Source organism: Nelusetta ayraudi, unplaced genomic scaffold (genome assembly GCF_046127955.1).
Source record: "Nelusetta ayraudi isolate G7.1 ecotype Tasmania unplaced genomic scaffold, CSIRO-AGI_Nayr_v1 ptg000018l, whole genome shotgun sequence".
NCBI classification, from domain to species: Eukaryota; Metazoa; Chordata; class Actinopteri; order Tetraodontiformes; family Monacanthidae; genus Nelusetta; species Nelusetta ayraudi.
This window is the reverse complement of record NW_027466068.1, coordinates 64,234-90,015: the sequence shown is the minus strand read 5'-3', so window position 1 is coordinate 90,015 and position 25,782 is coordinate 64,234. Positions and strand designations below refer to the sequence as shown.

The 25,782-nt window shown below is 48.3% G+C and overlaps 2 protein-coding genes across 16 annotated transcripts in view; both read right to left on the bottom strand.

Moving 5' to 3' along the window:
- Nucleotides 1–238: 238 nt before the first annotated feature.
- add2 (adducin 2 (beta)) overlaps nucleotides 239–25,782 on the bottom strand; it is an 84,818-nt gene continuing 59,274 nt past the window's right edge. Inside the window, exons 1-16 of one of the 11 annotated variants that reach the window (XM_076025447.1) lie at nucleotides 10,180–10,435; nucleotides 9,153–9,215; nucleotides 8,866–9,066; nucleotides 8,602–8,743; nucleotides 7,500–7,651; nucleotides 7,314–7,394; nucleotides 7,086–7,235; nucleotides 6,847–6,990; nucleotides 6,281–6,379; nucleotides 5,756–5,932; nucleotides 4,435–4,686; nucleotides 3,038–3,154; nucleotides 2,860–2,946; nucleotides 2,640–2,766; nucleotides 2,063–2,149; nucleotides 239–1,555 (exon numbers count right to left, since the gene is read on the bottom strand). In XM_076025447.1, coding sequence (XP_075881562.1) covers nucleotides 1,293–1,555; nucleotides 2,063–2,149; nucleotides 2,640–2,766; nucleotides 2,860–2,946; nucleotides 3,038–3,154; nucleotides 4,435–4,686; nucleotides 5,756–5,932; nucleotides 6,281–6,379; nucleotides 6,847–6,990; nucleotides 7,086–7,235; nucleotides 7,314–7,394; nucleotides 7,500–7,651; nucleotides 8,602–8,743; nucleotides 8,866–9,012 — 2,025 coding nt within the window. In that variant the 5' untranslated portion in view covers nucleotides 9,013–9,066; nucleotides 9,153–9,215; nucleotides 10,180–10,435 and the 3' untranslated portion in view covers nucleotides 239–1,292. The other 10 variants (XM_076025453.1, XM_076025446.1, XM_076025448.1 and 7 more) reach the window with 10 other exon arrangements.
- figla (folliculogenesis specific bHLH transcription factor) lies at nucleotides 16,151–25,339 on the bottom strand. 5 transcript variants are annotated; one of them, XM_076025460.1, is made up of 6 exons: nucleotides 24,946–25,324; nucleotides 23,770–23,916; nucleotides 21,829–21,918; nucleotides 21,318–21,467; nucleotides 16,529–16,588; nucleotides 16,181–16,296 (listed from the first exon to the last, which is right to left on the bottom strand). In XM_076025460.1, exons 1-5 carry the CDS (start codon nucleotides 25,183–25,185, stop codon nucleotides 16,571–16,573), a joined length of 645 nt encoding a protein of 214 aa, XP_075881575.1. In that variant the 5' UTR covers nucleotides 25,186–25,324; the 3' UTR covers nucleotides 16,181–16,296; nucleotides 16,529–16,570. The 5 variants fall into 5 exon arrangements, with proteins under 5 accessions (XP_075881576.1, XP_075881572.1, XP_075881575.1 ...); XM_076025458.1 differs by having other exon boundaries at nucleotides 16,184–16,296; nucleotides 16,529–16,591; nucleotides 24,946–25,321; XM_076025461.1 differs by lacking the exon at nucleotides 16,529–16,588 and having other exon boundaries at nucleotides 16,151–16,296; nucleotides 23,770–23,880; nucleotides 24,946–25,339.

Here is a 25,782-nt window from a genome sequence, read left to right as displayed (position 1 = left end):
GTAGCAATGACAAAACAATTTCAGTTTTGTGTCACTTAGGTTTACAAAGCCCAGAAAGCCTCATTCGGGTCTGCTGGGTCTGCTTCTTTGCAAGTTGACCTGATGAAATACAAACATACCAATCTATAATTTTTTATTTCATCAAGTTGGTCTAACTAAAACACACACATTTGTGATTAAACGTTGAAGTAGCTTATGAGAGGGACCGCTGGACAGAAGACGAAGGACAAGATCAAAATCTGGTTTTGAAATCAAACTTGACCTTTAATGACGGATAACATGGCAAAACCTTGCAACACCCACTTACACATCCTAATATAAAAAGAAACAAATAAAATACCATGAGCAAAACAAAACAAAACAAAGAAAATTACACAACAACATACTGATAACAGGTACAGATCAAAACAGAAAGTAATTACAAGTGTTCAGAGGTATTTAGCACACGTACGTCTGAACAAAAAGAGAGTGGAATGTGTAGTACCTTCAGGTTATCTTGTTACCGGTTTTAATTAAACTGCATCCACGAGCAACAACCAAGCATCAGTTTGTTGTTGTTGTTGTTTTGAGTGGTGTTAGTGTTCAGGTGAGAGCCAGCCTACAGCCTTCCCTTCCTTTCTCTCCCTCCCCACTGTCACAATGTCAGTCGGCTGAGGGGTTAACACAAACACCTGGCATTCAGAAAGAGCACAATCAGTAGCTATCAGTATATGACTACGTGCACGGCGCCTGTGCTCACACAGCACATCTGCAACATCTATCAGATAGAAAGAACCAAAGTCATGACGAAAAGATGGTGAACATATGCAACATACTAGAGTGTCAATAGTACATACGCTAAGTGCCTATGGGATGAGGAGGAGTAGGAGGAGGGAAGCGGGGAGGAGAGGTGCATAATCCCAGTGAAACTAATATTCTGACTTGTGTTCCTGCAAAGATGTGGACTTGAAAATGCTGTGAAACAGTTTTGCGAAGGAGCTCGATAGTCTTCCCAGTGGTAGAAAAGAAACGTTGTCTGAGTACAAAAAGAAAATGCGGGTGACGCAGGAAATGTGGGCATGTGTGTGTGTGCGTGCGTGCGTGTGTGACCGGGAGGAAGTCGGATCCCACCTGGGTTGAACAGGACGTGAAACCTGCGTACGAGGAGGAGGAGGAGCAGGGGTGAGGGTCGAATGCGTGTCAGATGGTGTGGGTGCAGATGTGGAGTCTGTCGGGCGTCGTTCACCAATGTGTGAGACCCCCCCTCCACCTCCCCCCGTCCCCCCCGTGCCCCCCCTCCCGCCAACGCCGTCTTAGACCTCGGCCTTCTCCTTCTGCTTCTTGCTCTTCTTCAGGAAGGACGGCGGCTTGAACTTCTTCTTCTTCTTGGAAGGGGACTTGGACGGCGAGCCCTCCGGAGTGCCGCCCGAAGGCTTGGCGGGCGGCGCGGCGGGGGGCGTGGAGGAGGTGTCGTTGGTGGTGAGAGCCTTCATGCCTTTCTCCAGCTCCTCCGTCGTCTGCTTCTCCTCCTCGCTGCCGTTCTGGACCAGCGGAGGGATGACGGTCAGTGCCTCCTCTGCTCCAACACAGAGAAGAAGAAGGAAAAGAAAAAAAGAAGACAGGGATCAGGGGCCAGTGACAGCACGGGGGGCGGAGCTGCGGGAGAGCTAAAGAGAAGGAGCTGCACAGCCAGACATGTCACTGCGGATGAACATGCTGGCGAGTGGGAATCATAATTTTTGGTATTTTCTTTTCTCAGAGTACTTACTAGTGAGACACGAGCAGAACGGTTTGCCCTATGAGTCAGTGGGGAGTGACAGAGGAGCAGGGCGGGCGGGCGGGCGGGCGGACAGACAGACAGACAGACAGACAGAACAACAGATAAAGTACCGACAGATGGATGAGAGGTGAATCAAACAGCCTGGACAGCGCAGCCGAACTGGTGCAGGCATGCACGATCAGGAGGCAGCGGGAATGAGAAGCTGGAGGTTGACTTCTTCTATTTGTTTTTTGTTTTTTAACTCAATGCGATGCACTTGGCGAGGCAAGCAGGGCAGGTAGGGGGCGCTCTGCTAAGCCTCACCTGACTCAGGGACCTGGCTGGAGGGAGGAGGCCCCTTTGTGGGGGAGGCAGCTGGCAGAGACTCCTTGTCGCTCGCCACCTCCTCCCCTATATGTTCACACACCAACACACACAAACAAATACACAGAGTGAGGGACGGCAAAGGTTCAGACGTGGAGGAGGAGGAGGAGGAAGAGTTTGATTTACTGAGGGGAGAGGAGGGAACACGCTTTATGTGACTGTGGTGTCACATGTGGACATGTGTGTGGTCTTTCACCACTGGTCCGCATGACATCACATCACATCACAACACAACACAACACAACAGAAAACAGCAACTGCTTATGCAAGTATTAAAAGGTATATATAACTCTAATAACTCTAAATATGCTTTTTATGAAAGGTGGCTAGTAGTGTTGTTATTGGCATTATACGGATAGAGATGCCATCTAGTGGTGGAATGTAGTAGAGCTCAAAACACCCAAGTTAATTATAGAATAGGATTATGCATTGGTGTCTAAGAAGATTTCTTTCTACACGGTTCTATAAAAAGGGGCGTGGCCATCTTGCTTGACCTGCTGGTGTAAAGGGGTCTTACCGTCGGTCCCTCCGTCCTGCTTCCTCTGCACCTCCTGCTTGTACTCCTCCAGCTCCTGGTCGGTCAGCTGGTTGAAGGGGTTGGGAGGTTCTGGTTCTGGTGGCACCTGGGGCTCGCTGACTGGGGACTGGCACCCACACAGAGGCACAGAGTCACAGCTGTCAGCTAGTGCGGTGCTGGTGGGAGGGACATATTGTGATGGCGAGAGCCAAGATCATACCGGAGGGCTGTCGACTGTGATGACACCAGCCAGGACCTGAGACTGAGGCCCGGCCGTCTTCATGTCCTGACGGTTCTGCTGTCGGATCTGAGGTGACATGAATCTCATCAGACACTCACACACCAAGTCGGGCCGGACCGTAGGACAAAAAAAAGAGGCGGAGTGGATCGAGGCTCACCTTGTTCCGTGTCTCGATCACCTCCTGAGGGTTGGTGAAAAGAGGCACAAACTGGCTGGAGTTCTCGATCTTGATGGCCGTGCTGCCCGCCTGAGTCATCTCCTCCGCCTTCAGCCACTGGAGGAGGGGAAAACAGCCAGAACGTCTCACATCATCACAACAGAGCAAAAGATGCACAAAATGCAAGGATAAACTCTAAAAAAAACTAGACAAAAGTCTATTATTAGTGTGCATATTTCACAGAATGTGCACACTAGGGCAATGACTCCACTCTCAACCCCCCAGCCAGGCGTTTGTTACTACCCAGCGGGGCTGAATATGTTGTTTTCTGGGGGAATTGGCAGCGTTTCTCTGGGAATGGTGTATAAATAAAGATGCTGTGGACTGCTACAGAGAAACACGTTGCTGATTCGGTCGGACGAGGAGGCGCAAGAACATCAACCACTTGCTTCTGTTTCATCCTTTGCTCATGTTTGCATCACGCAGCTTTAACGGCTCTCATTTTCGTCCACCAGGGGGCAGACTGTCCACCCCGCTGGTTACACCTGCAATGCAGAGGAGACCGAGGAGAGTGGGAGGAGCAAAGGAGGGGCGGGTTAACTCCTCCCACTCATGTAGGCGTCTATTTCCATTAGAGAGAGAGTGGGAGAGAGAGGGAGAGAGAGAGAGAGAGAGAGAGTCCAGAATGCAGCTGCCTCGTCCTCCCCCCCAGCCCTGCCCACACAGAGGTCACCGGCCCGGCTAGTGGTGATCTAGTGATGATCTAGTGGTGATCTAGCGGTGATCTCGTGGTTCACGTAGCAGAACTGCAGCCCAGAGCCAAACAAACACATCCAGTCTGGTTTTCACCCTCACAGAGCACAACTTGTCATTTTGTTGAAACGTGTACCGGCTGCACACCTGAAGCAACACAGGAACCGAGCGGATTCTAACTGATCCTCCTTGAAAAAAGTCAGAGTATGACCGGACCAATTAGCATCCTTTAAAAACTGTTTTAAACTGGTGCAACTCGCAGACTCTTGTCAGCTTGGACACAATCTCCTCATTCAGGGAAGAGTAAAGAACTGAAGTAATGAGAGATTTTCCTGGCACTGCTTCACCATCTGGTCCGACTAGAGCCTGCTCTTAAGTGCAACTGACAGAAGGTTCGTCCAATCACCTTCCAGGACCCTCCTCTTGTCCCATATATGGTTTTCTATGGGCTCTTTTCCCAGAGTGGACCGGTCTGGGCCTGCCTGGTCGGCTCCCTCTCTGAACTACAACATCACACAACCTTCTGACGCTTCAACCTTCAGTGACTCGTTCAATGGAACATTAAGAATGAGTTGTTGTTTTTTTTTCTTTTTAATTTTTGTGGGTGGTCACATTCATTGCTTGGGCACTAGGGGGCGCCTCACAGTGGTGCGGTTGCCTGGGCTGGCCTGCTGCTCCTGGTTGACCTTCTGGTAGGTGTTGGGGGTATTGAGCCAGCGCGTCCTCTCCTGCTGCTGCCGCTGCGTGAAGGAGTGCTGCCTCAGCGCCAGGTGGACGCCGCCGCCGTCGTCAAAGTTGTGGAAGGCGGTGGCCGTGGCGGGAACCTCCACCTCGCGGCGTGTCCGCGAGCGCTCCAGCAGCACCGGGAAGCGGTAGGCGTAGCCCGTCCGGTAGCCCTGCGAGGACGACAGCGAGGGGAAGAGGTTAGTTGAGACAACTGGAGACACCTTCACCTCCACCCAGTAACACTTCCCCCTCAAGTCTACCAGTCGGTCTCATTGAAATTTCTTCTGCAGGAGCGCCGGAAGTTTCAGCTGTCTCTCGCAAATTAGTCTTCCTCTTACTCTTGCAGTTTAGTTACCGCTGCTGCAACATTTCATCCCGCTTCCCCGCGCTGAGAGCTTTCCATTAGCAAACCACAGGAAGGCTTTTTACGCAGATCCACCGACAGCAAGAAGCTAAACAGTGTTTCTCCAACCCGGACCTGGGCGACGGCCGAGGAGCGAGAAACGGCGTGGCCGCCCGTCATGGCTTTGTGGAGTCTTTATGTTTGATCAGGATTATAAATTCACTGTATCCAGCCTAGGAGCGACACGGTGGCGCAGTGGTTAGCACTGCTGCCTCACAGCAAGAAGGTTGTGGGTTCGATTCTGGGCCTGGGACCTTTCTGTGTGGCATGTTCTCCCTGTGTCTGCCTGGGTTCTCTACTGGTTCTCCTGCTTCCTCCCACAGTCCAAGAACATGCAACTCTAAAAGAGAGGGGTGTATGTTGTTGTTTTTCTCTATGTCGCCCTGCAATGAACTGGCCACTTGTCCAGGGTGTCACCCTATGACAGCTGGGAGAATCTCCAGCAGACCCATCCACCACAATCTTTCTTCTTCTCCTCTGTGACATCACAAAGGGCACAGACACCTCACTGACACTCAGAGCCAGGTGTTGGCTGAGTCTGTTTGCTTTTTCTGTCCACTTCTAAACACATGGAGGCTCTCACAGAGCATCAGTTTTAGCTGCAGGCTGTCATCAGAGGGCTCAACTTTGGGAAAATTAACATGAGGCTGCAGATCTGAAACTGTGCAGAGTAGCATAGGGCCTTCAAAGTCTAACTCGCTAATGAGGCAACTGCTATCCAGAAGTGGAAATATGCAAATTTACGAAAACCAATAGTGAACATCATGGTCATCATGGTCAAACAGGAATCTAGCATGTAAAACTGTTCGGAAATGAAGCGCTGCTGTCACTCCTACCAGGTTGTCCAGAGTTCTCATCAGGGCTTCAAACTCGTGGTCCCCGACGCGGCTCTTGTGCAGGGGGCCGAAGGTGGAGCCGGCCCAGCCCACGGTGCCGGTGGTGCTGGGCTTATGGGTGCTGCGGTCCAGCAGAATCAGGTTCTGTTCGCCTCCGGCACAGCATAGAGCCGACACCTTGCAGAGGAGGAGAAGGAGGAGAACAGATCCTGGTGAAACTTCACAAGCGACGTGTTGTGAGTTCTGTTGCTGCAGTGACTCTCTGGCAGTCGGCAAATCTGCAGATGAATTAAACTGCAGCGTGGAGCCGCAGGCTGAATCACAGCGAGTGAGTAGTGAGAGGAAAACAGGCGGCCAGGTGGAAAATTAGCGCTTGTGCCTCGTGCACACGTGTGCCGACTCACATCCTCCCACTGTCACACAGCAACAGCAGCACCTGGCCACTACAGCACTGCTTAGTCACTCGTGTGTGTGTGTGTGTGTGTGTGTGTGTGTGTGTGTGTGTGTGTGTGTGTGTGTATGCACCTGGATCTGGCAGGCCGCCTGGATGTGGTAGATGGTGTAGAAGGCCTCCTCCACGGACTCTCCCAGCGCCACGATGCCGTGATTCCTCAGCACCAGGACCTTCACGTCACGACGAAGAGGAGGAGGAAACAAGCACCATTCATCACCTCAGACTCATCACAGCAGCAGGCCGTTGAGAAGAAGAAGAAGAAGGAAGAAGCCCAGGCTGACACCAAGGGTGGAACATTTTCTGAATCTTCTAAGTTAGTGCCCGTCAGGGAATTGGTGTCATGAGCAAAAGTGAATGAAAACAAACTGTCACACTAATCTTACAGCATCAGCTGGGTTGCAGCCACTTCCTTTCCTTGGTCTTCTTCTGGGGGCTTTAAGGACAGTTTTCACCCACCACTGACTGGTTATGAAACCCCGAGGGAGACCGGAAATTATTTCGAGATCAATGGTCGACATGTCAGAGCCGAAATCTCATCGCTGTTGCTGGAGTTGGACGTTCAGAACTCAGGATGGGACGGAGTGAAGAGTCCTAGCTAAAGCTAATGCTCGGCGATACACCGAACACTTGGTCTCACCTTGCAGGTTGGTCCCAGGCTCTTCTGAAGCTCCACCCGCTCCTCCTCCTGCTCCATGGCTCCATTGTAGTCGTAGTAAGCCACGTCGCCCACCAGCAGCGCCTCGTGGGACAGTGGCAGGAGGCCGCACTTCATGGCTGAGACCTGCGGGACAAGGGCAGAGGTTCCGCTTCCCATCAGCAAGCAGGTCCAGGGACCCTAAAGGCCGGAGGTCCTTCACCTGGCGAGAGCCGACTCACCGCAGCCGTGGCCGGTGTGTGCAGGTGCAGGAGACAGCGGACGTCGGGCCGCGCAGAGTAGATGGCCGAGTGCAGGCTGAACTTCTGGGTGTCCACGCCCAGGTTGGTGCTGCCCTTCTCCACCACCTCGCCCAGGATGTTCACCTTCACCTGGAGCGCCGCAGTTCCCCTCAGAGTTCACATCCAAATGAAAAGGGAAGACAATGCGAGAGCACGGCGAGCACTCACCAGACTGGATCCGGTCACCTCGCTGTAGGCCAGGCCATCTGGAAGCACCAGGAAGTGCTCCTGCTCTTTACTGACTCGCAGCTGTCAGGGGACCAACGAAGAGGAGGAAGAGGAGGAGGTGAACACATCAACTGACTTTCTCAGCCGCGACGAGCGGCGAAGTGACGAGCGGAGCGTCCGACTTACGGTGAGGCAGGTGCGGCTGATCTGAGCCCAGCCGAAGAGGTCGAACAGGCGGTGGACGCTGGCCAGCTTGCAGCGCATCAGCCTCTCGCCCTTCACCAGGGTGGCGGGGTCGCTGCCGTGCAGGTCGTTGATGGGCGTCACCATCATCATGTCTGCAGAGGGAACCGCAGGAGGACAACAAAGACAACGATGACGCTGCGCAAAGCACTTTTCATGCATGCCAGTAACACGGAACACAGTTCCATTGGTGACTATTACATTGAGCACTAAATGAGCAATAAAAGAAGAATGAATGAGTGACGTGAAAAAATAAAAATAAAGTGAAGTGCATGAAAATCAGGAGGTTGCAAGACAGCATGGGACCAAAATAACATCAAAAGGAGAAGATGAAGATGTGTGAGTGAAGCTTGGCTCATGCAAGAGGCAGAGACTCAGTTTACAGGGCCAGTTCAACACCATTGCTGGTGACGTAGTTCCCCAGACAGGGAACTCTTCCAGCATTTTCAATCAGAAACAGCGAAACACTGCTAGAAATGGAAAGAAATAGACACAAGATGCTTGTCTGATGTTGATGGATGAACCTGAAACCCTTCAGCTCAGTTCAGTTCTTCGCACCGCTTTTCCTCTGATCTACTCAGGCAGCAGAGCTTTGTTCAGTTCCATCCATAAAGCGTAAAGTAAAAACCACTGGGAGTCAAAACTGAACTCATCGGCCTTCCACAGGCAGCTGGACTTCCTTCCGTCTGAACACTGCACTATCTGCTGCGGGTACGAGATAATTCAATCCTGCAGCCACCCTTTTACGATGTTATCGCGCCGCTCGGATCAAATTCTGCTGCTGAATCCAGCGAGTCTTGAAGGGTTCAAACATGGATGCTGGTATTTTGCAGCTGCTTCTGTTTTTAAATCAGACCTGCCCTACTGAGAACGTCCAGATATTGTTTCTGGAGGTCAAGAAGGTGTTCAAATTTTAAAGCTGGTATTTTCTGACACCGGGATGGAGCCGTCCATCTTCCAGCACAGCGAGGAGTTTATGAGCTCTACGGCTGCCAGCAGTTCTCATGGCTAACAACAACCGCAGGTCGTTCTCCTCTGAACTTACTGGACGGGGAGACGGGCAGAGCGGCCGGCGATCCGTGAGAGGCCATGAAGTCGGCCAGCTGTCTGAGGGCCCACAAGTTGGAGGAGCTCCCGCCCTTCTTCATCTGCTCCTGGATCAGCACGTCCAGCTCCTCACGGAACGACTGCCAGCCAGCAGCAGAGAGAAACAGAGAATTAATGCAGCAGTGGAAGGCAGTAAAAATAAATAAATAAATAAATAAAATAAAATGAACCAAAGGTCATCTGTCCACACTGGACATCTCACCGGACTCTGCAGAAGGCTGGAGATCCGCTTTTTCTGCTGGGAGTCGGAGCCCGGGGTGGAGTGCTGCGGCGACTGGAGCCCCTCCGGCAGCCCATCACTGGGGCTGCGCTGCACCGGGGTGCCTTTAGGGGTGGAGGACTTGCTCATGGTGTAGCTGTCTAGCACGGGTGCGGCCTCACAACTTCAGGGTGGTGGGAGGACCTGAAAGGAGAGGGTGACATTGTCGTCAACGTGAGGGACAACACGAGCGAGAACGAGACGTACTGCACAACACAGATTGGAAAGACCTGATTTAAGGCTTTGTGATTTGATTTTGCTGCTGAATCAGGAAGGCAGCAGGTGGGGGACACCTAGTGGTCAGAACAGAAAGAAAACAGCAGACGCCAGCCTCAGTTTACCCCCCTTCATGCCCAGTTTCCTTTATATCCTCTGATGGCACCACTCTTTTCACCAAGGCTGTATCAAAATGCTCAGGTCTGGAAAATGACCCTCTATGATGTCATAAAGGGCATTGGTGCCACTCCCAGTTTAGCAACCACACCCCAACCAGGTGTTGGCTCCGCCTTGTTTCTGTCCACCCCGTCCAAACATGTGGAAGGTCCAGCAAAGCATCAGCTTTAGCTGGAGGAAATAAACAGATGGCTAAATCTACTGCATTCTGGTCACCCAGAGCCTTGTTTTTGTCCTAGTTAATCATAACACATATCTGAAACTGATACAATATTGGGCCTTAAAATATATATTTGAATGAAATTACCCAGCTCCTATCATAAATAGGCAGTTGATATGTGCAGATTAAAGAGGAAACACTTCATGTCATTTATGAAAAGTCATTCACGTTCGTCGTTAACCTCAGAAGCTCTGAAGCTACATTAAAGCAAGAGGAGAAGGTTAAGTAGAAAAGATCCGTGCAGTGCTTCTGTAAATCAATACAACCTCTCAGTTCATAATGCATCACCCAGTGTAGTGTGTGGCTACACTGTTTTAACAAGCTCTGCAAAAATCACCCTGAAAAGCAGATTTTGATTTAAAACACACACACACACACGCAGTCGTTCCCCGAACCAGCAGTTCTGTCTGAGAGCCAGAGCTCCTGGAGGTGCAGCCGCAATCCTGCCAGTGTGGCAAAGTCACCGCTGGATAATCTCTCAAATCACAAAACGAAAAGGTTGACGCAAAATTTTGAGAGGTGCACTTTAATCCTCCTGAGTCGATTTCTCATCTTAGGCTGTGCTTCAGATCCCAGCGGCTAAGCAGCTAAAAAGTATGAAGGAGAGATCTAAATCAGCTTGTACGGTTCAATCAGCCCCAAACCTTTCTCCTTTGCCGAGCTCCCAGAACGATGGAGGACCTAGCCTGCAGGCTCGAGACGCTGCGTTTCCCCTCAGATCTCCGGCTGATGGAGGTGCAGAACGGCGCAACATCAGCAGCAGCAGCAACAGCAGCAGCAACAGCAGCAGCAGCAGCAGCAGCAGCGGCGTTTAGCCTGTTTTCAGCTACAAGAGCTGGCATGCAGACAGACGACTGACAGGAAGTTAGCCGGCCTGCTAATGGCACACAGAGAGTCCAGAGTTACCGTAAGGACGTTTAAAAGAGAGCTGGCCACTCCCCGAACAGAGCAGCGCTCGCACACAGACACACACTGCTGCAGGCGTCTGATAAGGTCCCGAACAAACCCCGCCCTCCCGCTACATCTGGCTGGCCGACTGACTTTCTGTCCCGGCGCCACCAGCAGCTTTGCACTGTCCACCTGCTAGCTAATGAACACGGCATATTTGACCCTCTGTTTGCAGCTTCCTGCTAAAAACATTTAAAAATAAATACAAATGATGCTTTGTTGGACCTTAGCCAAGAGGGACAAAAAAAACTTTGCAGGATGTGTTGCCCATTTAACCTAGAAGAGACATTGGTGGGTGCCCTTTGTGACGTCACAAGCTCCTGATTACTTGTTTGGGGAGCAAAAAAGAAGGATGGACTTTTCAGATTTGGTGAAAAGGCAATTTAACACAGTATGGGACCTTTATGTGTTTGTGTGTGCGTGTGTGTGTGTGTGCATGCGCATTTCCTCCTTAATCTTTCTGCACTGCACAGCAAACCACTGACAGATGACTAAACCGTTAATGGCCCCAGAACATCCTCATCCTCCTCTTCCTCATCATCGCCATCGTCGGACTTCTTCCACTCATCCAAGCATCTTAATGTCACACATGCGTGTTTGCTGCAAGAATCAAGTTTTTCTGCTGATGCATCCGACTGTTGACATTTTACACAAAACAAAACACCATCATCATCATCACACGTGGATATTTACAATTCACATCTGACCTGCCTGCTTCTAGTAAAGTGGATCCCTGACATGAGGAAGCTTTTAACATTGATCTCATTTTGGGATTAAAGGCAGCATCTCTCTCGCTCTCGGTTCTTATATCTCTCTGCTCTTGGCGGTGGTGGTGTGGGGGGGTTGGGCAGGGGTAGGATGGCAGGACAGAGAGCCTGAGTCTCTCCTGGGAGGATCATAATGACTGAGGAGGGGGGGGGGGGGAGAAACAGAGAACTGGCTGGCGGCCCACCTCCTGCTCCTCCCGCTCCCAGGCTGGGAACAGCTGTGTGTGCTGCGACGGGACTCACTCCACTTCCTACCTGACGCTGGTTTGAAGAGTGAGAGAGGGAGACGCAGTGCATGCGAGCAGTGACGCCCCGCGGCTCTCAGGCTAATTACTAGGAGTGACCTCAGACTGATTCTCTTCGCTTTCATCGTGGTGAACAGCTGAATGAGTGCAGGGAGGATTCAAACTAGTGTTCGGCTCCGGATGGAGGCCGATTTATTGGCGTCATCTTCAGATATGAAATCAAATATACTCTAAACTGCATGCTTTATTTCTCTTATTTGATCATTAACACACTGCTTCTGCGGTGGGTTTATCAATCTTTTTGTTGTTTCATTAATGTTGCTTTTTAATGCAACTTGATTTGTGTTCACAACGTTACCAGTTTTGAAAATATATTGACTTTGATTCCCTTTTTAAAGGGAATTCTAGCTCTTAATCGATGCCTTCCCCCTATTACTTTTGCAATTTATTTAATGTAAATATATACATAGTGTATTTAGGAGTGTAGCCTTTTGCACCTTTGCCATATAGGCACTTTGTTATGCGTCTTTAAGACTATTAGTATCTTTACACTGACTCAGGGAAACGCACATGAATTCCAATGCACCCGTTTTAACCTGTTTTTAACTTGTACAAGTGGCAATAAATCTATATTCTATTGGTTGCTGAATCATCCCTTAATATATATCAATACATATATTTTCACCTCCCCCATCTTAAATCTCTGGTCCCTGTTGTTTAAATGGAACCTTTCTTCTTCACTGGTTCCTCTTGGCCTGACTTTGACTGTGTGCATCAGATAGGCCGTTTAATTTCAACAAAGCAAAGTGAAAAGGTGAAACGCATTCATTTCCCAGCCTTGGATGTTTAACTGGGACCAACAGCTATGTACCAGTACGACCAAATGGCCAAACTGGCAATTATAAGCTTTGCTATATGATATAGAGTCCTGCTCAGTGGCCTGAGTGACCGGACGTTTCATCACGCACCGTATCCCATCGATTGACTTCGCTCGGACTTTACCATGAACCATTCCGGGGGATCAATGTCTGCCATCCACGCTGCAGGAAGCGCGCACACACGCGCTCCCGCAGGACGCGCCTATCGACCGGCATGTCACGTGACGGCGCGCTGCCTCATATTTCACCGATGAGGCACAATAGACGCCCCCCCCTTACAAATGGACCATCCGGCATCCGCGAGCTGCCTCGCATGCATGGCTGCCTAGCAACACGCGCCGCAGCCTCAGCACCAGCAGCGCCTCGCGGCCACTGGCGGAGCGCACAGGCCGGAGCTCCGCTTTTGTGCACGAATGATAGGAAACATCTTGAGCGGCTGGAATACGTCATCCAGTGCCGCATCGGCCATAATAATTGTCGCAAATGACAGAAAAACACAACAACAAAAAGCCACCGCGACGTTGTGTCTGTCGACTTTGCAAACACGCAACGCGATCCTCGGCAGCACAATGAGGCCCGTGAAAACAGGCGCAATGTGCGGATGCGCCAGCGGAGACGCTGGATCATCTGTGCGCGATGTAGCGAGTGAGCACGAGGCGCCATCATCCTCCATCTTCAACATAAGCGGCAGGGGAAACCGAACAGCACACAAGCACGCACAAACAAACAAACATACACGGCGCGCATGCACGCGTTAGGGAGGACCCTGCCTGCCTGGATCCGGACACCAGCAGGCGGCCGACTCACCTCAGCGCATCCCCGACACCGCGTCCTCTGGCCGGGGCGGCGCAGCCACAGCCGTCCGCTCGGCCACAAACCAGCGGGGAGATCAAGAAAGGGAATCGGGATAAAACAAATCCCTGGTCCGCGGGTTGTTCCAGGGCCTCCGATGTGAGCGGCACCCTGATATTTTTTTTAAATTTAATTTAATTTTGATTTTTAGCCCCCCCCCTCCTCCTCTGAAGCTCGCTGCGCCTGGACCAGCCCACTGCCACGCCTGCGCTCCGTGTGGACACCCGGTGGTTTCCCTCGCCAGCAGCCGGAGAAGGGGAGCTGTCCCAGGGAGGGGGAGCTCAGTGGCCGTCTCTCGGGAAGTCTTGGTGCAAGGTGTCCGGTACCACCTCCTCCTCCTTTAAAAAAAAAAAAACAACTAAAAAAAAACCCCAACAAAAACCGCTCTTCATATGTCCAGGCCCCAGTTGAAGCAAAATGAAATATTTGACGCCCAGCTGGTGCCACCTGCTGGCGACAAGGGAAACGGCAGTTATAAAATGTAATGATTCCTTACGTTCATGACAAGAAAAAAAACTTTTTCCCCTTATTGGATTGTCAATAGAGAGGGATATTTCCATTTACTTTTAAAGGGGGTTCCCATGAAAGGCATTTTATTATTGAACATATTTATTGTATTCACGCCACAATCTCAAGTAATTTTTCAATTTGCTCACAGGTAAAGAAAGCAATTTGGTTTATTTAATACATTAGAATTCTAGTTATGCTTCAACAACAACAAAAAAAATGGTTCAACATATTATACATGTTCTGTTACACTGCACCTTATTTCGACTTTGCCTGTTACTGTAATACTTTCCGAGGTTGCAACATTGAAGTGAGTCTCACAGGTCCATTATCTTCTTCTTCTGCCGCTTATCCGTGGTCGGGTCGCGGGGGCAGGAGCCTTAGTAGAGATGCCCAGACCTCCCTGGCCCCAGTCACCTCCTCCAGCTCATCCGGTGGGACCCCAAGGCGTTCCCAGGCCAGCTGGGAGACATAGTCCCTCCAGCGTGTCCTGGGTCTTCCCCGAGGCCTCCTCCCAGTGGGACATGCCCGGAACACCTGCCCAGGGAGGCGTCCAGGAGGCATCCGGAACAGATGCCCGAGCCACCTCAGCTGGCCCCTCTCGATGCGGAGGAGCAGCGGCTCTACTCCGAGCTCCTCCCGGGTGGCCGAGCTTCTCACCCTATCCCTCAGGGTACACCCAGCCACCCTGCGGAGGGAACTCATTTCAGCCGCTTGTATTCGCGATCTTGTTCTTTCGGTCACTACCCAAAGCTCGTGACCATAGGTGAGGGTGGGAACATAGATCGACCGGTAAATCGAGAGCCTCGCCTTTCGGCTTAGCTCCTTCTTCACCACGACGGACCGGTACAGTGACCACATCACTGCAGACGCCGCACCGATCCGCCTGTCGATCTCACGCTCCATCCTCCCCTCACTCGTGAACAAGACCCCGAGATACTTGAACTCCTCCACCTGAGGCAGGATCTCCCCACCGACCCGGAGAGGACAAACCACCTTTTTCCGGTCGAGAAACATGGCCTCGGACTTGGCGGTGCTGATTCTCATCCCAGCCACTTCACATTCGGCTGCAAACCGCCCCAGCGCCCGTTCGAGGTCCTGCAAACAGCAGAGACGCAATCATGTGGTTCCCGAACCAGACTCCCTCCGGTCCCTGGCTGCACCTAGAAATTCTGTCCATAAAAATGATGAACAGAACCGGTGTCCAACACGCACTGGGAACAAGTCTGACTTACTGCCGGCAATGCGAACCGGACTCCTGCTCCGATCATACAGGGACCGCACGGCCCTTAACAGAGGGGCCCGGACCTCATACTCCCGGAGCACCCCCCACAAGATGCGTCGAGGGACACGGTCGAACGCCTTCTCCAGATCCACAAAGCACATGTAGACTGGTTGGGCGAACTCCCGTGAGCCCTCGAGCACCCGGCGGAGAGTATGGAGCTGGTCCAGTGTTCCACGACCCGGACGGAACCCACACGAGGTTCGACTATCGGCCGTATCCTCCTCCCCAGCACCCTGGAATAGACTTTACCGGGGAGTCTGAGGAGTGTGATCCCTCTGTAATTAGAGCACATCCTGCGGTCTCCCTTTTTAAAAAGAGGAACCACCTCCACGGTCTGCCAGTCCAGAGGCACTGTCCCCGACCACCATGCGATGTTACAGAGACGTGTCAGCCACGACAGTCCCTGCACATCCAGAGACTTGAGGTACTCGGGGCGGATCTCATCCACCCCCGGAGCCCTGCCACCAAGGAGTTTCCCGACTGCCTCGGTGACTTCGGCTCGGGTAATGGACAAGTCCTCGCCCGTGTTCCCCTGCCTCCACCGCGGAAGACGTGACGGCAGGATTGAGGAGATCCTCGAAGTACTCCTTCCACCGCCGGACAACATCCCCAGTCGAAGTCAACAGCTCCCCACCTGCACCATAAACAGTGTTGGTGGCGAACTGCTTCCCCCTCCTGAGGCACCGAACGGTTAGCCAGAACTTCTTCGAGGTCCATTATTATTAGTACATTATGTTCTATTTTAACACACTTAAAACTTAAACTAAAAAGGCTTGGTGCTGTGTAAAACTTGTATGCCTGTCCTGATTGTTCAACATTATGACGAAAAGCCTGTTTTTTTTAACCATATTGCCAGCAAGAAGGTTTTGTAGCATTATCTAACCACCAACGCTTAAGTATATTAAAAGTATATTAAAAGTAACAACAAAACAGTTATTTTTTATTTTCTTTCCACGTAATCCGTTTTGTTATTCTATTTACTCTCAACTAACCTTCACTAGAAACACCAAGGTAAAACAGACCTTTGGCTGGCTCTTGAAAGACGTTTGAGATCTAAAATATAAAATCATAAACAAAAAAAAACCCCACAACTTTACATGAAAGAAACGACTAGTCACTAATCCTTCAGATCACAAAGTTGTACAATATCAAAACTTTATTTTAGGACTGTATATCATTTTTTTTATTATTAAATAAAACAAAAAAACCACAAAAAAATAAAGTGCTTTCACCCTCTTCCAGAACACAGATTGTCTTCTTCTAAAGCAAACGAGTCCCCCTGAAAATACAGAGAAGTTCTCAGCATACAGCCACCAAAAACACATCCATCCAAGAGAGGGCACTAGAGCAACGTTTTCAGCATTAAAAGGCTCCAGGAAGATGTAATGGTTTTTAGAACACACACACACACACACACACACACACACACACACACACACACACACACACACACACACACACACACACACACACACACACACACACACACACACACACACACACACACACACCTTGTGAGGTTTGTGTTCCAACACTGTGGCTCTAATCTTCAGTCAGAACTGCTGAGGAACCTGCTAAAAACAAATAAATTCCCATGGTAACGGCGTCATTCACCAAAGCAGGATCATTCTCATGCCATCCGCTAACAATAAATGATTAATGCCCCCGCTAAAGTCAAGTAGTTTCTGTTCTACTGGACATCAAGCTTTGAAACAAAGAAACCTAAACCAGTGGGGGTGGATGAGACCAGAACTTCCCAACGCTGTGGGCTGCCGGTGAGACTTGTGGCTCCGGGGGAAGTCAAGCTGTGCGGCGTGCCGTGCCACCTCACCTCCGAGCGGTTTCAGCAGCCGCAACGTGTAGAAAGTGGACGCACGAATCGGTTCATTTTTCAGCTGTGGCTCAGTTGGTAGAGCTGGCCGCGAATGGATGGTTGAAGGGTTGGCAGTTCAAATCCCAGCTCCAACTGTCCACGTTTGAAGTGTGTAAACCAATCAGGGTCGGCAGCGCCTTGCATGGCAGCAGCCCTTTGGTATAAGAGTGTGTGAGATAATGATAAGGTGAATCAGAGGCCATTGTAAAGCGCCATGGAGGTACTGGAAAGAGCTGTACAAGGGCAGACCATTTGCACAGCTGCCCCAATTTTAGATGCCGAGCGACTCTGTTCGCTTTATTTCCCCCCCTCCCCCAAGTTGAAATGGTTGCACTTGCTGAAACAAAAGCAAAGGATTGCTATTACTTGGGGACCTCTGGTAATTTGTAATAATCACGGAGGACGTCTGTGATCTTGATGCCGTGTCTGGAAATTGTAAAGTAAAAATTACACCGCAAATGACTTACCATACACAGACGTCCTGTGATGAAAATGGTCCCGTGGCAATCTGCATCTCAGTGAATGGGGTGTATTTATATTTCTACTTCTGTTCAAGTTGAAAAACGGAGGCAGCAGGGGAAATTATTAGTTGCAGTTTTGACAGGTGCAAATACAGTCTGGTATGGGTACTGGGAAGCCATTGGAAGAAAGAGCAGGCGCTTTTCAATCAAAAGAGCAAAATTAACTTGCACGGCAGCATGCGGTAAGAAACATTTTCCCATCTTTGGAATGGCTTGCGACGGCCCGCTATGCCAACAACTACTGCACACTGTTCACTGTTCATTGTAACACAATGCGCTCAAAAGCGGTTGTGACGTGCACAGCATTGACATCATATCCAGGTCATTTCATTTCAAAGGGGTTGAGGTACAGTATTTGTGCAAAGGTTGCAGAACAAACCCACCAGCTCAGGCTGGAAATGGTTTGAGCTACCAATGGAAACACGGTGGCCTCACAGCAGAGTGCATCCAGAATGACATCTACACAAAATTCAAGCCATTTTGTCCTAATCAATACAGGCATTATTTAACCTTTGACCTCCCAAAGCCAGAGAGACAGTAAAGACAAACACGCCTCTGAGAATCCCACTGACATTTAGCAAAATTCATAACCACAACTTTTTGCCGATGTGTCATGCTAATGTTGATTGATTATTATTATTATTTTTTTTTTTAAACTAAAACTAAAATAAATTAACTCCAAACCCTCGGCGTTGATAAACAGATTGTTTATTTTGTGAACTGAAGGCACATCTTCAGCTTGCCAATCATGTATTCCCATCTTACGGAATCCTTTCATAACAGTTTGTCATTACAAGGCAACAATCATGTGCAGACACCATGGAAACGATGACATATGGCGCTCAATAGCATAACAGGGCTACACAATGCCACCTCCTCAGCTCGCCTGTGAATCTTGTGCACCGGTGCTAGCTGTCATTGAGCCATACTTGCACGCCCTCGCTCAAGTGATGGGGCAACAGCGGAAAACCACTGAGGGGACTGAAACAAACATGAACAAAAAACAAACACTTCTGAACATCTCCAATCAGAATGACAAACGGGCCTCGAGGACACGGCAACACAAAAGAAATGCGGAATTTTGATTGCATTAGGGCCCCTGTATCTATAGTGGATGATTGCAGGAAGTAGAGTCTGATGACGCACAGTGCAAAAAAAGAAGAATAGAGTCAATGAATAGCCTGAAGTGACGAAAATCCCACATCTGGCTTCGACCTGATGCGTTACATATCGAGCGACTCCACACTGGCGTGTGGCATTCCAGCAACTGCAGTCACAAGGTCGGTTCAGGGGCGCCAGTTCAACAAAGCCCACACTAGAATATCAGTTAACATCATACATTACTTACACTTTAATTCATGTTATTTTAACGGAATTAAGAAGGATGAGTCAATGTCTCAAAGCTTCCTCAAATCAAGTCACAGCCACCTCTGCCTAGGAGCCCAATAAGCAGTGAATTTTGCCCAATACTTTGTTGATGTTCCTTTGGCAGCAATTGCAGCCTCGAGTCTTTTTGAGTCAGACACCGCAAGTTTGGCCATTCCTCTTTGCAGCACCTCTCACACTTTTCACATTTACACGTCACCAGACATGACCACTCAATTGCAAACACCTGCAAATTGCAATTATACTTTGTCAAAGTTTTAGGAACATTGTTTTGATTTTGCGAAAAACTGTCAAGGAAACGCATCTTATGTGCATTACATTCTTAACTTGTTTTTTCTATACAGTTGTGAAAAAGAAAAAAAAATGAATAAAAAAGAAAATTCAGTTCTTTTCCATGGATCCACACCACCACAAATTCTTACCCGACATCACAGCAACCAAAGGCACCAAAGTGAAATCATCGGGAATCATTGGTGTGCCGCCACAAAGCCGAGAAAACATTTTCACCGCAACAAAAGGTCTGAACCTAAACACTACACGTGCCCAGCAAAATGCAACCTGGCAACCAGAGTTTGTTGCCAGGTTGGAAAAGTGTTTCAGCTTAGGCATGATTGCCAAGCTAAATGTGACAGAAATGTCATTAGCTGAATAAGTTGCGGGTGGAAATGCAGTGGGGCACTATGGCAATAAAGAAGACGAGAATAGCTACCACAGCTGGGAAGCGCTTTCGAAATCACTGCCGCAATTATGTGCATCAATGCTTAAAAACCAGTTGTTGCTTGCAACCGAGCTCCAAGCAGTGCTGTTTAAGTGCAGGCGGCTGTAACGTACACAGGGACAGTGGGCTAAATGCATTGGGAAGCTCTCTGTGCACGCGCACGATACTGGAAGAAAAGGAATCAAAAGGGCTTTGGTACAAATATTCCGTCATGCGGAGCTCCAATTTGAATGAATCCAGACACGGAAAGATTAAATTGCTGTGAGGCCACATTACCTACCTACATAGTCACTGTTGCCGTGGCTACTGTGGCGCTTTAGGCCGCTGAGGAGAAGGCGATGGGAAAATAACTGGAAATTGTGGCTGTGACATCACAAAAGCCACCAGACTTGAAGGCATATATACACCCCTGATCAAAATCTTCATCCAATTGCAAGAATTTGCATTTCGCACTGCTGGATGTAAAGAAAATTCCAAGTAGAGGTTCAAAATGCAAAAAGAAGAAATGGGAGCAAGAGACCAAACATTTTGAGCAGGCAATTTATTGAAAACAATTTTCTGATTCATGAGCTGATCAATAGTTTAAGACTACAGCTCAAAAACCCTAAAACCCCCTCAAAACAGAAATTAAAGTTAAAAAAGTTCCAGTTCAAGTGATTGTCACATCCCGAAGGATGCAAAATTTAGTTTCCTCATTTGACCCATCATCCCCTGAGGGGTCCAACCCCCAATACTGTGAGCAAAGCAGGGAGGCAATGGGCTCCATTTTCTTTGGTATGACCCGGCCGGGGATTTGTTAAGTTGGTGTTTTTAACTCACGGTCTGCAAAATTTTTCTTCTCTTGATCCCATTTCTTCTTTTTGCATTTTGAAATCCTACTTGCCGTCGTCTTGAGATCCAGCACTGCAAAATGCAAAGCCTTGCAAATTCTTAACTGGACTTAAGATTTTGATCAGGAGCGTGTGTGTTTATGTGTGTTTGTATGTACGCACGCACAATCAGCAATGACACGTCATATCAATGCATATTGTTCAATATACAGAACTTGGATCTGAAACACTTTTGTCAGTGATGGTAAAATGAGCGCGGCTTCCATTTCTCGCCTCGTTAAAATGGATCTTTCTCTTCATTTTATATGGTCCCTTGCGCAGCAGCAAAAACTTGCTGGCAGCCATCACTGACACTGAGGGGTAGATCCACAAAGCGATTGCGCGGCTTTTGCGCCAGAAAATCAATGTCAATAACCAAAAACGGTGATTCCGATCCACAGAGGGGACGCAAACGTGAAAATCGGTGCAAAATGCTCCCCAAATCTTATATATAGATAGGCATAGACTACAGTATATATGCCAATATTTTAGACAGGCTATGAAAAATACAAATGGTACTCAGGTGTTGGTGACTAACGCGTCTTGACTTTCTTTCCATTATGGCAGCAGTCTGGTAGACGGAGGAGGCATCGTAATGCCAGGAGCACAGGAGCGCCTTTATCCTCGCAGGGGTTTCACTGTCAAACACACGCACTCACCAACAACCTTTGGCGCAAACTGCTCTCAGGTTGCCAGACCGCAACATTCGCACCTGTTTCAGGGGCCGCATTCATGGGCGTGTTTGCGCCTGCATGTCATTAGCGCAAAAACCATTGTGGATCCCCACATCTGTGGCGCAAATTGCGGGCGCAATCCCGCCGCAAAATGTGCCGCATTTTAGCGCCGCGCGCCCCTCTTTGGAGATCTGACCCTGAGACTTTAGGAGACGCAACAACACGGCTTGGCAAGTAGCAACAAAGATTTTGTAGTTACCATAGTCTGGTCTGGCGCCACCTGGATGACAAACTGGTATGGCGGCATCCCGCAGTGTTGCAGCATCAGTCGGGTGGCGTCGCTGTCATCCTGGTCCGTTTCCTGAGGGAGCATCAGTTCGTCTTCCAGGTTGTCGTCGCACATGTTCAGCTAGAATTAGATTTTAGTAGCCAAAACAAAAAGTTAAAACAACACACACACACACACACACACACACACACACACACACACACACACACACACACACACACACACACACACACACACACACACACACACACACACACACACACACACACACACACACACACACACACACACACACACTTTTGTGCTCTACTCACTGCTGAAGGAAAAAGAGACTTTAATCCTTTCATTTCATTTACTTAATCGTCTACTTGTTATTTTAACAATATAAAAAAAAAGATATGAGGCAAGTCACCTTGTTTGTGTCGACTCACAAAGACAAAACGGTTGGGGGGGGGGGGGGGGAGGGAGAGACAAGACTTACATCATCAACTCGCCAAAGGTCGTCAGCCAGTCCTTCAGCTGGACCATAAGTGATTGCATTCTTTAGGAAATCAGTTCCTGCGCCGACATCCTGACAGAGAGGAAATTACTCAATCAGCCTTTCATCTGCAAAATAACTGGTTGTCGTTTTTGGTCGTCATTGAAAAATGTAGTGAGGAGGTGAGGAGGACGCACAGCTTGCGAGTGCTGCCACGGGATAACTCAGACTTTAAGGCTCAAACCAAGTTTTCACTCAGTCTTGGTGTTCAAACCAAAATTGTGACAACCTACAGCAGGGATGTCCAACTCAAATACACTGCGGGGCCAAAATTAAAAACTTGGGCAAAGTGGCGGGCCAACAATATTAAAGAAATTTTCCTCCAGATATAACATTTAACTTTGGACCTAAACAAATTTGGCTTCAAGCAACACTTAATACTATACAATAAATAACTTCATGTCGCACACATGCAAAATCGAATTTCAAAAAAAAACAAAAAAAAAACATTGAAATAAATAAAATGTAAATAAAAAAAAATCACAGGTCACATTTTTATTTGCAGCCTTCTGATTTAAATTTCAGCGGCAACTGTAACAGCAACTGTTCCATGGACTAATTTTAAAATTTAAAAGGAACAAATTAACCCTTTAGGCGCCATGGTCGTAAAATTGCAACAAGCGTCATTGCTGAATTTAACAGGCCATAGCGGCAAATATGGTGCTAAAAGTAGTTTCCACTTTACACCAGGAGATGGCAGACACCTGTGGCTTCAATCTGAGAAGCATTTGTGGGGGTGTTTATATTCAGATTTCAGAGTATAAATAGAGAGAAAGCCCGCCTCAGTCGAGGAGACGAGGAAGTGGTTGTAGTGGGAGCAGAGAGAGAAAGACAGCGAATTCTAACGAGAATACATTGCCGAGAGGTTTGCTCGTTGACGAAGTACTTCGTCAAGTAATGTCTGACTCAGATAACGAAGAGGAATATTCGCACTCTGACGAAGTACTTCGTCAAGTAATGTCTGACTCAGATAACGAAGAGGAATATTCGCACTCTGACGATGAAGTTCCGTCATCCCGTGAGAGCGAGTCTGCCGGTGCGTCTTTACGCAGCGGCAGCGAGTCGATGCGCCACGACAGTCACCAAAAGCACATCCTTCACCTCAGCGTAGCCGGGGTGTAGTGGGAGTAATCGGCAAATGAGGATGAGGGGATGTGGGGGGGGGGAAGCAGGGGTGCTCAAAACGCCACTAATGGTGACGGAGGGCGCAGTGAGTAAGTGATCAACGTGGTAAAAGCTGTGGGAGGAAACGCCCAGCCAGTGCTGGTGGAGGCAGCAGGGATGTTCGCGGTCACCCTGTAAATTACAGCGATGATGGCTGGGTCTGTTTGAGATCTGTGGAAAATTATCAAAAGTGGATAAAACATTTTGATGAGCCTGTGGGGTATTGTGGAGACAGTAATCTGACATACAGACCCCTGACATCTGACATAATACAAAAACAAACAAACAAAAAGTTTGGGTTTACTGAAGGTTTTTCTCAATTACAATATGGCTTTATCTCTAATCAATTTCAAGTCACAGCCATTTGAAATATTGATATCAAAATTGAATATTTTCTTGAAAAAATGATGGCGCTTAAAGGTTAAAGTAAATAGTCTGCCACAATTCGAGCAGAGCATTCAGGGATTTATAATATCAGCAGTTCATGCTGTATAATACCGACAGGCCACCTCTAGCAGTGATTTTGTATTGTGGCACGGGTGAAATATAATTGCACTTGGGGCCAAAAACATATGACCTTACAAAAAAAAAAAAAAAAAAAAAAAAAAATCTCCTTTCCAGATTTTTTTTTCTCTCCCCTATGCACACAGCAGCAACATGCAGTAGCTGAATATGTGAACTGAATCGAAAGGTTCCACGTAGCAGCCTGGATCGACTTACGCTATCAGCTTCCTCCAAGACGGCGATGAGTAGGCGAATGTATTCCGTCGCGGCTTTGAGCGTGTCAACCTTGCTGGGCTTACGGTCGGGTCTCATCAGAGGCACCATTCGCTTGAGCAGAGAAAACATGCTGTTCAAGTTCCTTATCTTGAAGGCAAAAAAAATAAAAATAAAAACGGAGAGATAGTGCACTTGTAGAACATAGTTACAGAGTCAGAGCAACACACTATATTCCTACAAGTAACGGCGCACAATGCATCAAATTCAGTCCTTATAACAGCATTTCATAAAAGATATGTTAAGTTAGGACAACTGGACTGTTCTTGTGACCTTTAAGACATTTCGTCTCTCATCCCAAGGGCTTCTTCAGTTCTGAACTGAAACGTCTTCAAGATCCTAAGAGCAGTGCTGGAGTCAGTTACCACAACTTAACCCTTCCACCTTGACGTACATATGGAATTTTTCTCCAGTGGAAGTGTTATGTAGCGAGAGATACTGCCTTTGCAAACGGAATTCAGAATTCTACAACATGTTGCCAAACTATTAAAGAACATTTTTTTTATATAAAAAATTAAAATGAATGAAAAACAAAGCTGCTTTAAATAACGTGAAAAATATTACAAGCGTGCCCCTTGACATACAGGACAGTACACTGTTCAAATGGCAGAAAACAGAAACACGAGTTGTTCAGCTCCACGGTCGGGAGGAAGGGTTTGGTGAGGACATGGGTCTGGTCTGGAGCGTTCCTCCACCTAGTGATATTTATGTTGTGTCTGTGTCGGTCACTTTTATTTTATTGTATTTATACTGATTTTGGAATTTGTTTTTATTTGAGTTATACAGTGATTTCACTGGTTCTGCTCCTACAGAACCCGACTTTCCCTAAGGGAATTCCTTAGGGGATTAATAAAGTTTGTTTGTTTCTATCCATCTATCTATCATTGCCTGTTGCTCTTAAAAAAGTCAAACTGGCTACCAAAAAAGCAACTGGCGTGAATTTTATGCGACAGTTAATGGGGTCAGGCCAGCTTTTGCGAGGTGCAGCTAACATGCTAACATACTAGCATGGCGCTTTTGATCAGAGGGAGAACCGAGCCTTTCCCTCCAAAAAAAACAAGGTTCGACCAGAAGAGTCGAAGACAGCATATACCAGAAGATGGGGAAAAAAACACCCACTCTGAGCCGCTCCTTGGCGTTGACCATCTCTCGCTTCTTCACGGTTTCCTTGATGTCCTCGGCGATGGAGTAGGCACCGTCCTTGCATCGCTTGAACTTCTCCACGTTGCTGTAAATTGGCAGGGCGGAGTCGCCGGTTAAGCGCTTCAGGATGTCGCTCATCAGCTCCTCCTCGGGCACCTTCATGTTTACTAGCAGTCTGTCAGCGGGGACAGCCTCTGCCACTTCATGTCGTGACATGCCGCGGCCGTGGGAAGAGGCCGTGGTCGAGCCGAGCCGAGTCCACACGTGTACTTATTTAATCAGTGCCTGCGTGGGCCCCTTTCGCCGCACAGGTGCGATCGAATGACGTCACAAATGAGTCAACAACGTTTAAGTTGTCACTAACGCTGCACAGAGAAATCTGCTGTTTATACTTACAATTACAGGGGCACTTTTTCTGTTTGTGCAACAACTATTGTACTGTTCCTCTGAACCATTTTCTAATGTTTTCTTATTCCCTGGATTAAGTTGCTAGCACGTTGTTCTTCACTATCTTTTCTTTCTTTCTTTTTTAAACCTCTCGTTTATACATTTGGGGTTTTCCCCCTGAAAAATCGGAAGTCAGTGAGTTAGTGAGTCAGTTAAATGTATGCGTTTAAATACAATCAACGGACATATTTTTTTTGGTCCTCTATATATTGCATAACAACATTAAATCCTGTTGTGTTCTTCGAACAGAAGACGTATATGAAAACAACGATTTAATGAGGAATTGGGAACTGAAAACCCGAAATAAAAGTGACGGTAAAGTCCTTTTATTATTATTATTATTATTATTATTATTATTATTATTAT